The sequence below is a fragment of the Oryza sativa genome, chromosome 6 (genome assembly GCF_034140825.1).
Source record: "Oryza sativa Japonica Group chromosome 6, ASM3414082v1".
Lineage (NCBI taxonomy): Eukaryota > Viridiplantae > Streptophyta > Magnoliopsida > Poales > Poaceae > Oryza > Oryza sativa.
Genome location: NC_089040.1, coordinates 26,621,960 through 26,633,910, shown reverse-complemented (window position 1 = coordinate 26,633,910; position 11,951 = coordinate 26,621,960). Strand labels below are relative to the sequence as shown.

Genomic DNA, 11,951 nt, shown 5'->3' with positions numbered 1-11,951 from the left:
ATAAAAAAAGTTACTGTAGAAAATTACACTAATCTATTTTTAAGTTTTTTAACTAATACTTAATTAATCATGTGTTAATCCATCCTTTCATTTTACATGCGGAAGGTGCTCTGTTAAAGAAGTGTTGCCAATGTACTTATCAGCTCCATTTCCTAGTACTCACTTAGTCATGGAGGCAGCTGTACTATGAAAGGGATGAAGTGAAAGTGGATGAAAGCTTGCCCTAGTGACGGGGGAGGGGGGAGCTAGCGGGTGCGGGTGTTGATGGGGAAGACGGAAAAGGGATGGCTGGAAAGCAAAAGATTTGAAGCACCATGCTGTCTTAGAGCAACTCCAACAATCTATCTATCTGGTTTGGATCGGTAAAAAAAAACAAAACGAGTCAAAACCGGGGTCCAGCACACTCGGTATCTCGCTCCGCTCGCGATCCCGTTCGGCATCCGTCACCCCTCGTCCTGCATATTTGCAATGACCATCCCGCTCGCAATCGCCTCTCTCCCGCGCACGCGCTCGTTTCCCGCCCGCGCGCTCCCGCCCAATCGGTCCCGCCGCCTCGCCCTCCCGCCGTGCTACGCCGTCGCACCTGTCCCGCCGTCCCGCGCCCTCGCCGTCCCGCGCCGTCGTCGGTCCCGCCGTCTAGCGCCCCCGCCCTTCCGCCGTCGCGCCGCTCCGGCCCCGGCCTTCGTCTCGCCATGTGGAGGCCGCTGCGTCCTGCTTCAACGGCGGCTAGGGACTTGGATCAGGATGCTCATCGCCCGGAATGGGACTTGGATCAGTCGGGTATTGGATCGATGCGCCATCGGGTGGTTCCTCCAATAGGCGTCGATGGTTGGAAGGCACAAGGTCTGTTCATCGGTGAGCAAGTCACCGATGAGGAGGTCTGCACAGGTGAGACTCACTATCTACGTCTGTCAAACCCTTTGCTGTTAGTTGGATGACTAGATCACAGGAAGTTTAGCTCGTTATGTATTCTACCTGAGGATTTTGGGATTGCATTCATGTTGGTTGTAGGTTTCTGGAAATAAAATTGATGTCTTTCTTCGCACCTGACCAGAGTAGCTACTTGTTAGTACAGTACATTTGAATGAAAGATTCATCCAGATCAAATTGCTTCTTCTTTGCAAGTAAATAAACAGGACCTACCCTGAGTCTCGTTTTGCTATAAATCTTCCATCCTGCATTCACATCACAATAATTTCCACAAAATAAGATAGTTTACAATTGCAAGAGAGTAGGTAAATTAAAAGGATAATACTCTGTTATTTACATTGCTGCAAATGTCCACATTGCATATAATTTTATTCAGCTCGATAGTAGTTACATTACTACAATTGTCTGGTTTGCATATCATGTTATTCAGCCAGAGTTCCCATGCAAATCTTGAGCTTCCCATGCCCTGAAATGCTGAATGGAACCAGTGGTGTAGTTGCTTTCCCTATTGCCGGCTTACAGTCCTACATGATGTTTATTCTCCATTTATTTTCCTGTGACAGATGGTACGCAATCAGTTTATTTCACTGACCTCCTAGTAAATGATGTTGATGAATCTCAATTTGCCGCACCTACTAGTGATCCAATCTCCAATGGAGCTCCAACAGCTGCCAAGATTTCTCAGGGTAGGACCAAAAATTTCACTACTCAGGAGGACATCCTTCTTGTGTCAGCTTGGCTGAATGTGGGCATGGATCCTATTCAAGGAGTAGATCAATCACAAGGCACATATTGGGCAAGAATACATGAATATTTCCATGCCAACAAAGAGTTTGAGTCAACGCGTTCTGAATCCTCTTTATTGAATCGTTGGTCCGCAATACAACATGATGTGAATATTTTCTGTGGATGTATGTCCAGAATAGAGGCTAGGAACCAGAGTGGTTCCAGAGTTGATGACAAGGTAAACACATTATTTTTGTGGTATGATTATTTGTCGCAGTTTTTAGTTCTCATGTTTATTTTGGTTTCAAATGTGCAGATCGCAAATGCATGTGAATTGTTTAAGGAGGAAGACAAGAAGCATAGGAAGTTTAACTTGATGCATTGCTGGAATATCCTGAAGGACAAGCCCAAGTGGATGGACAATCGGAAGAAAGTTGGATGTGCCAAAAAACCAAGCAATAAGAAACAGAAGACAGTGGCAAATTCAAGTCCTACATCAGTTGAACCTGCTGATCTTGATGTCTATTGTTCTGATGCTCAACCATCTGTAAGACCGGATGGAAAGAAGGCGGCAAAACAGAAGCTACGACAGGGTAGAACCATAGAAGCAGTGGACTATCTGATGGAAAAGAAGAAAGAAGCTGATGTTGTGAGAGAGTTGAAGAAAGAAGAGATGTGCAAGAAAGCCTTTGCTCTGCAGGAAGAGAGGTGCAAGAGAGCCTTTGCTCTGCAGGAAGAACGGAACAAATTGGAGAGAGAAAAGTTTGAGTTCCAGAAGAAAGAAGCTGAGAAGGCTGAGAAGGTGGAAGAGGAGAGAATTCTAGGTTTGGATTTGAGCACAATGAACTAAAATCAGCAGAAATATTATGAATGGCGTCAGAACGAGATTCTCGCTCGACGTTGCAATATCTAGAAGTTCAGCTCGTAGCGTAGTTCAGTTTCTGAATGTTCAGCGTCCAGTGTCTGTGTGTTCAGTTCTGTTCTAAATGTTTAGACTTCAGAGTCTGTGTTCAGTTCTGTTCTAAATGTTCAGACTTCAGAGTCTAGAGTCTGTGTCGAAGTTCAGTGTCTATGTGTGTGGCAGTATGTGTGATATAGTATGGTCCTAATTTCAGACGGACAACATTATGTGTGCGGCAGTTTATGTTTGAACTTCAGTTTCAGGGTCATGCTATTATCCCTGCTTCATTATCCTGCACCCTTTCATTTCCTTGGTCTGCCATCGATAAATACAGGTTATAAAAAATAACATTGTACAAGCCAATATGTCCAAAGCTGCCAAAAAAATTTCATAGAATTGCACAGCCTTTATGCATATGATACGTCCTCTTTTTCTAAATGTCCAAACTGGGACTTACAAAATGCAAAGCATATTTCAAATAAAAAGTTTTCAGATGTTTTATGTTCTGCGTCTAGAGAATGATAAGAATCAATAGGGATAAACCTCTTTTGGACAACAATCTCATAAATGGGACGCATTAATCTATATGATATAAATCTCCATGGTTTTGCCACAAGTGCTCGATGAGGTCTACCTGAAGCTGAGTGTGGGTTTCCTTGTTCTTCATTTTTTTTTTGTAATTCTGAATGAAAGCTTATAGTTCAGGTGTGTCACGCCCTGAACTAGCCCCGAACGGAACCAGCCCGTGACGCTCCAAATTAACCTGTTAACCGATACCAGTCCCAGGAAATAGAGCTGGTATCATAGGAAGACAGAATATCACAGCAACAGAGGTCTCTTTATTATAGAGTAGGAGTACAGTCATGTTGGGCTGCGGACAGACCCCGAGCTCACAACTGCATTACAAAAGAGGAAAGCGGAAGCCAAGACTTGGACCTAACATCACAGGCGCGACTTGGGAACCAGATCGAAACCCTATAACTCATCATAGCCGACTTGTTCCTGGAAGAACTCCTCGTCAGCGGGATCCATCTCATCTTCTTCAGCCACTGGGGAGGATTATTTATATAGAGCAAGGGTGAGTACAGGAGTACTCAGCAAGTCATGGCAATTATGTGTTTAATGAAGGCTTCAAAGGAAAGGCTGTTGTTTTTACAATTGATTTTTTAGTTAAACTCCTTTTTAAAACAACTAAGTGAGTGCTTCTCAAACGACACGGATGAGACAGTGCATCTCGTCCGATCGGAGTATGTGCAATGTATCAGTCTTTGATTGATTCAAGATTGGCACCCGGCCACAACTTTCAAACGGCCAGCCGGGCCTAGCTGATCCCGTCAGCTACAGATGTTCCAAACATCGAACCCAAATTCCCAACATAATTCACCAAGCAGTAGTCGAACAAAACTACGCTAAGGAATCACCTTACATCCGCCCATGACCGTGGGCACGGCTGTTCGAACAGTTTAATAACCTCTGCAGAGGGGGCACACTTTACCCACACGACATTACTAACCCGGATCACCCAGCCCGTGGAGAACAGCCACGTCTGGTGACCTTAAGGCTTTCATGGCAATGCATTTCGAGAGCTGGTACAGGTTTACCATATGCCGACGAGAGGGGTCGCAGACCAACAACAGGTTAGGTCCCAGACCATACTGTGCCAGGAAGCCCAGGGGTCCTCCCCGACACCACCCTGGCGAATCCACTTGTCTTACTCTTTAAAAATTCATAACTAATTCATCTTAGCTCGGATTTAGTTGGTTCAAGTCTCTAATTTTTTCTAAAATTGAGATCTACATGTTAAAAATATCCACATGTACTGTTCATGCTTGTTTATGTGCTGTTTTGGTGATTTTGCTCTTTTCTCTTTAGATTCCGACGTTTCCGGAGAGTCTGAGTTTGCAGGAGAAGATTTTGAAGAGTTCCAAGGCCAGCAAGGCAAGTCGCACAGATCCCAAACAACCCTTTGAGCATGTTGATCCCGTTTAAAGCTATTGTTTCTATTCAACTATTGCAATTATTTTCGAATGTCATTGGGTGGAATTAACCTATTGTTTGTTATAGCCCTTTTGTTCTTGATTACTTTATTCCTTGATACCTTGGGTTATTATAACTTGACTAGTTGGGCTTTATATATTGGTTCAGCTAGATATTAGATATGATTGCTTAGCCATGCTTAGAAACATTAGCACACTATTGAGATAATTTATGACTCACTATTATTTAATGATGGCTTAATGATAGCTCATGATGGTTAATCATGATTGGTTAATTAATTAATTTGCCAACTAAAACCTGATAATGGTGGGTTGTGAGCACATGGTTTTGATGGTCGTGCTCATGACAATTAAGGACCGGTTCACGAGTTTTGGTTGTGAAACATTAACCGTGCCAACCACAAGCCAGCGTGGGCAACGGCTTTACCTTTTGTATAGCATGGTTCATTGCGGGGCACCAGACTGAGAAGTGGCGAAGATAAGCCCACGGGAGTTGCTGGGGAGTCCATGCCTTGTTTATAAGGGGGTGATTATGATCCAGGAACGGTGCGCTGTGGTGGATTGTGTTGTGCGAGGGGTACTGTCACAGCTCCTTTCCGAGGTACCGTGGTGGTATTGAGGCGCATGGTGACATGTTGTGGGGCTGTGTCTTGTGGGTACAGTGGTACACCTCTGGCCAGAGTAAAACTATTCGAATAGCCGTGCCCGCGGTTATGGGCGGGTCTAACAATGTCTTTCGTGATTAGTTTCACACTTCTCACCATAATAAAAGATGCTATAACTGGTAATAATTTGATTAGCTCTTGGTTTGGAATGGTACATTCCTGGTTTGGAGATAGAACTGTGCAGCCGGGATGGTTGTTCAGAATGGTTGGGCCTATACAACAGGGTATGTTGTATAGCGTTGGATTAATATTGTTTAATTACTACTTAACTATTTTATTAAATTCTAAAATGTTTATTAAATGATGTTTATGCAAATGAAACCCTACTATGCCATCCTTTGTTATCCTGTGCACTTGCATATTTGCTGCGTGGCTTGCTGAGTATGTCATATACTCACCTTGTAATCATTCATCAGCGGAGGAGTTCTACAGTGATGCTGATGGTGTGGAGGATTAGGTGTAGCCCTGGTCGAGCTGCCTGTGGAGTGGAGTCGTCTGCGCCGTTTATCTTATTTTTCCGCTGCTTAGATCTTTATTGATTGAGAGGAACTATCTACCTCTGTAATGACATTTTATTCGCTTATTAATTAGAGTAATAATTGTACTCTATTATCAATTTGTTATTGTGTGCCTCGGCTGATTCCTGGACGAGGGTTCACACACATGTAAGCGTTTGGAATTTTGGATAGAAATTCCGGGCGTGACAGTAGTCGAAGCGGAACACTGTGGAAGAGCCAACAACACGCTTCCGTGCAGTGCGGATGAAGCGTGGGCCACGGTGGAAGGAAGCAACTGGAGTGTGTCCGGGGGTGTAGGAGGGACTAACTGGGTGTGGGTAGGGAGAGTACACTGGTGAGTACGGCGCACGCGAGCTAGGGGAGCGCGGGCCACTGGGAGTGCGAGCAGAGCCGCGGGAGCTGTGGGAAGACAGGTGGCTGGCGTGGCAGAGGCGGCTGGAGTCCCAAGAGGTAGTGTCAACTGAGGTGACACCCTCCTCGGCCAGGCGGGCCTCAAGTGCAGCGTAGCGGCGTGCAAGGGAGCGGTAAGCCTCAAGGAGTAGGTCGTGCTAAGTGGCCTGAGCCTCAGAAAGCTCAACCATGCGAGTCAGCACGGGCTGAGACTCGCGGTACAGACAAGGGTACCTGGTGTCAGTGCGGCCTGAAGGAAGCCGTGGAAGCTGCCGAAAGACGGAGCCCCCGAGGCGGTGGCTGTAGTCGTGGGCCAAACGATGAATCGCCGTCCAGGAGAGGTCCTGGTACGCGATCTGGAGAGTGGGCCTGGCCACATTGAAGTGGTGTGGGCGAAGGCCAGCCCCGTGTATACCTCCACGAGGGTAAAGGTACACCGAAAGCTCACAACGAGGGGGGACACGGTCCACAGAGTACCCCGTGTACTCGGGACACGAGAAGCCAAGGAAGCGGGTGAGGTCACGAAGCTGAGCGACGTGGTGACCATCACCAAAGCCGTGGGAACTGAAGCTGGCGTTCACTGCCATCTACAATTTTGAAACAGGGAGAAAAGATCAGTAACCATTTTAGAAATAAACTACTGAAAGAAAGGAAACAAAAGAAGCCTTAGCTTTTTGCAAGTATTTTTGAACTTAGCATCCTTAGAGTCGTCCTAAACGTTGGGTTTCGCTATAGGGCCAAGCCTGTGCTCTGATACCATCTTTTGTCACACCCCGAACTAGCCCCGAACGGAACCAGCCCGTGACGCTCCAAATTAACCTGTTAACCGATACCAGTCCCAGGAAATAGAGCTGGTATCACAGGAAGACAGAATATCACAGTAACAGAGGTCTCTTTATTATAGAGTAGGAGTACAGTCATGTTGGGCTGCGGACAGACCCCGAGCTCACAACTGCATCACAAAAGAGGAAAGCGGAAGCCAAGACTTGGACCTAACATCACAGGCGCGACTTGGGAACCAGATCGAAACCCTAAAACTCATCATAGCCGACTTGCTCCTGGAAGAACTCCTCGTCAGCGGGGTCCATCTCATCTTCTTTAGCCACTGGGGGGAGGATTATTTATATAGAGCATAGGTGAGTACAGGTGTACTCAGCAAGTCATGGAAATTATGTGTTTAATGAAGGCTTCAAAGGAAAGGCTGTTGTTTTTACAATTGATTTTTAGTTAAACTCCTTTTTAAAACAACTAAGTGAGTGCTTCTCAAATGATACGGATGAGACAGTGCATCTCGTCCGGTCGGAGTATGTGCAATGTATCAGTCTTTGATTGATTCAAGATTGGCACCCGGCCACAACTTTCAAACGGCCAGCCGGGCCTAGCTGATCCCATCGGCTACAAATGTTCCAAACATCGAACCCGAATTCCCAACAGCAATTTCACCAAGCAGTAGTCGAACAAAACTACGCTAAGGAATCACCTTACATCCGCCCATGACCGTGGCCACGGCTGTTCGAACAGTTTAATAACCTCTGTAGAGGGGGCACACTTTACCCACACGACATTACTAACCCGGATCACCTAGCCCGTGGAGAACAGCCACGTCTGGTGACCTTAAGGCTTTCATGACAAGGCATTTTGAGAGCCGACACAGGTTTACCATATGCCGACGAGAGGGGTCGCAGACCAACAACAGGTTAGGTCCCAGACCATACTGTGCCAGGAAGCCCAGGGCTCCTCCCCGACACCACCCTGGTGAATCCACTTGTCTCCCGGCATCAAGGCTCCCCTGATTAGCTAATTACTCAGCCAGGGGTGTCCCATTCCATCCATGTGGTCGTACTTGTTATATGTTCGGATGAAATTCTAAAGGAATAGGTCCTTAAGTGCAAGAGCGGGAAACCGTGCTCCCGACACGTCCCCCGGTCTGTGATTTTTGGAAATTCATTTAGTTCGCAAGCACCGACCCAGGCGTCGGGTTTTTCCAAGTCTTTTGTAAAACCCAAGTTTTACCCATTGTTGGATATTTTAAATTTGAGGGGAGGACTCCAATGTGCGTGCCCGAAGGCCCATCGAAGTACAACAGTCGACAAAGGAGGTTTAAGTGTTCAATAATTCAAGGAGGGTAATTGCAGCAATTAGGATTGGGGCCGGTAGGCTATCTCGCAAGCCGCGGCCAAATTTCTTGTGTTAATCCTATCCATGCATTATTTGCGGAAAAGAAATACTTATATTTAAATTTTAGGTGCAAGATGATCAAAGGTGACTTGCCTTGCTCGAGATCTTGAGCTTGATCCTCGAAATCCGCGCACTCCGAGTCTTCGGGCTCCGAAGCTACACGCGAACGAGACGACTCAACAAACGGCAAAATTAAAGCCCTATTATTGACCTCTAAGCGTGCCATTGGGTAGATCTCGAGATTTGAGGATTTTTGGAAGTTGAACAGAGTCAGATGGATGTACGGTTGAGAAGATATTGAATTTCTAAGATTATTGGATTTTTGGTCTAAAGGAAAAAGGATTTAATTAAACCCTTTGAAAAAGAAAAGAAAGAGGGAGGAGGAACAGACTTCCCTCGGGCGGCTAGGGTGCGGCCCGAGAGAAGGGGCGCGGCTCGGCCGAGCTAATGGGCCGGCCGGCCCGAGAAGGCGACCCAAAGGCACGCGCGGGGAGAGGGGGAGGGGAACCGGTGGGCTGGGTCCACCTCGCGTGGTCCCGAGTAGGACCCGCTTGTCGGCGGCTCGGCTCACCGTGAGCGAGGTGCATGCGGCGCGGCGCTAGGGTTGGGGTGGGTGCGGTGCACGCGTGTGGCTTGCGGTGGACACGGCGCGCAAGTGGCCCACGCGTAGCCTATCGGCTCTCCGTGGGCCGCGCGCACGCGAGCGGGGATGGAGGAAGCGGCTGAACGGGGTCGGCTTGACCCGGTCCGGCCGAGCTAGCGCCGACGTGGCGCCTTCGTGGCTGCCACGCGGGCCGGCGGGAGGAAGACGAAGGCGCCGACCGCGAATGGACGGCGGGCGGCGGCGGTTTCTCCGGGACGCCGTGCGATGACGAGGGTGACGGGGTGTACACCGGAATGACAAGGGGAAAAGAGAGGGAGCGAGCCAACGGCTCGGATTCGCCGGAGGGAGCTCGACGGCGGCGGATTGCTGCGGCGGCAACCGGCGGCGAGAAAGGGGGAAATCGGCGACAGCGTGACGGGAGATCGATTCGGGCGAGCTAGAGCATCTACGCGACTCCGGGAATCCGTTTCTAGCGTCGGATTGGACGGAACATCGCCGACGAAGGCCGGCGACGGGCGGCTACTACCGAGCGCGGCGGTGACGGCGGCGAGCCTACTGCGAGCGGCGGCAGCAGTCGGAGCGGCACAGGCTAGCTACGGGGAGGCTACACAAGCTACTGCTCGAGTCTAAGGGGAGGAGGAAGAGCGAGGAGGGAGAACGGGGGGGGTGTTCTACCGAGACGAGACGGGGTGCTGTGACGAGAGGCCGACGGCATGGGAGTGATCTCTCCGGCCTCGGGCCGGGGAAGAGGAAGAAGATGAGCGCCCGGAGTCCCCTTCCGATCCTAGCGCGCACCGGCTCCTCCAGTGCACGCGACGGCGAAGGGCGACGGCGAACAGGGCACGGGGCGAGGCGACAATGGCGGAAGGCGAAAGCGAGGGAGATGGGTTTGGGGGAGGGGATCGGGTTTATAGGGCGGCTATGTCGGTTCAGAAACCGACCTTGGGCGGTCAAGCCAGCGAGCTAGCGCCCCGGCTAGCGGCCAAAACGGCGACAGGGAGGATGACGCCGGCGGTGGAAGAGAAAAGGGAAAAAGGAAGAAAGAAAGGGGGCTTGCCCCTTGCTTCTTTGGGAAAAGAAGGAGGGAGAGAGGGCGACGAGGCAGGAGGAGGAGGAGCTCTGCCTCCATCCCTTGGAAGCTAGCGCGCGGAGTGGCGGGGCCGGGTCGATGACGACGGCGATGATGGTGGGGCGGTTTGGAAGGGCGCGGCTACAGGGCGGCAGATGCGGGCTCAGGCGCGGAAGGCGCTGACAACGGCGGCGGCGACTTGCCGGTCGGCCACCTCGGCGCGCGCGCACGGGAAGCAATGGGTGGTGCGGCGATTTGAGCAGCGTCGGCGGGAAGCGGCAACGAGAGCAGAGAGGGAGGGAGAAGTGAAAGAGAGAGAGCGAGCTCTCTCTCTCTCTCGCTCAGCGCCCAAGCGGCGCACGTTCCTCACACGTGCGGGCAAGGATGGAGGGGAGAGGAGAGTTGGGCTGAGGAGGAAATGGGCCGGGGAGAAGAGATCGGCCCACGAACTCGAGGGAGGCAAAATAGACTTTTCGAGAGGATTTGATTTGGGATGGATTTGAGATTAGGGTTTGGATTTCGACGATGGATTGGAGAATTGAGATCTGGAATGGCACGGACACTAGACAACAAACAAGGAGACAATTTTCGCATTTAGGATTTTTAAGAGATAGTTTTCCCACTAGGCGCCACGACGGAACGGACGCTACAAGGTGCATCATCATGGGACACTGACACCCTTTCTCCCATGTCGTCGTAGTTGCAAACATATTGGCCTTTATTGTTGAAGTTGTATTCGTAGTCATCTCGCTCATCTTCAACAATCATGTTATGCATAATGATGCAAGCCATCATTATATCATGGAGCGTGTCTTCATCCCACATACGAGCCGCCCCACGAACAATTGCAAAGCAAGATTGTAGAACCCCAAATGCCCTTTCAACATCCTTTCGACAAGCTTCTCGTGCCTTTGCAAAGTATTTTTTCTTATTACCTTGTGGCTCTGGAATGGTCTTCACAAAAGTTGCCCACGATGGATATATCCCATCTGCAAGATAATAACCCATCGAATATTCATGACCATTGATGTCAAAATTAACTTGTGGACCTTCTCCCTCAGCGAGCCTTGCAAATATATCTGATCGTTGAAGCACATTAATGTCATTGTGTGAACCTGGCATGCCAAAGAATGCATGCCATATCCATAGATCTTTAGATGCAACTGCTTCCAGTATAATTGTAGGCTCCTTTTTATAGCCCCTATACATCCCGTGCCATGCAGTAGGACAATTCTTCTAGCTCCAATGCATACAATCTATGGAACCTAGCATACCAGGAAATCCTCTGCTCGCTCCAATTGTAAGTAACCTAGCAGCATCCTGTTCATTAGGCTTCCTCATGTACTCTGGCCCAAAAACCTCAACAACTGCTGCAACAAACTTTCTCAAAGCTTCTAGAGCGGTGCTCTCACCAATACGAATGTACTCGTCCAAAGCATCAGCTGGTACTCCATAAGCCAACATACGGAAAGCCGCTACTACCTTCTGCAGACAAGATAATCCGAGCACACCGGCTGCATTCCTCTTCTGCTTAAAATAATCGTCATGTTCCTCAACAGCTTTCATTATGCGAAGAAATACATGAAGCCTCATCCGAAACCTATATCATGATGCAATTAAATTAAATTAGCAATACTATAAAACACGGCACATAAAAATTACATAAACATTATAGAGAACATGCGAACCTGCGTCTAAAGATGTTTGGTCCAAACGTTGGATTATCTGAGAAATAGTCTTTGTAAAGAAGATTGTGCCACAATAGTCTATCCCGATGCACTACCTCATGTCCCTGAACAGATCCAATTCGACCCAGATTATTTACTGATTCCTCAATGATCATTTACGCAGCACCAAAAAATAGATCATGCTCCTCATTCGACGAAGAGGGATCAATCAATTCGTTCATTACGAACTCATTAAATTCATCATCAGACTCCATACCCTGCACGCAAGAGTGATCAATTTCTACT

The 11,951-nt window shown here is 48.6% G+C and overlaps 2 protein-coding genes across 2 annotated transcripts; one reads left to right on the top strand and one right to left on the bottom strand.

The window, feature by feature from the left end:
• Positions 1–335: 335 nt before the first annotated feature.
• Positions 336–2,847, top strand: LOC4341601 (glutathione S-transferase T3). Its single transcript, XM_026026559.2, has 3 exons — positions 336–888; positions 1,494–1,894; positions 1,973–2,847. The coding sequence occupies exons 1-3, from the start codon at positions 693–695 to the stop codon at positions 2,504–2,506; spliced, it is 1,131 nt and encodes a 376-aa protein (XP_025882344.1). The 5' UTR covers positions 336–692; the 3' UTR covers positions 2,507–2,847.
• Positions 2,848–6,285: 3,438 nt separating this feature from the next.
• Positions 6,286–11,897, bottom strand: LOC136357043 (uncharacterized). Its single transcript, XM_066311769.1, has 4 exons — positions 11,667–11,897; positions 11,253–11,578; positions 10,624–11,057; positions 6,286–6,714 (listed from the first exon to the last, which is right to left on the bottom strand). Exons 1-4 carry the CDS (start codon positions 11,819–11,821, stop codon positions 6,286–6,288), a joined length of 1,344 nt encoding a protein of 447 aa, XP_066167866.1. The 5' UTR covers positions 11,822–11,897.
• Between the last annotated feature and the right edge of the window lie 54 nt (positions 11,898–11,951).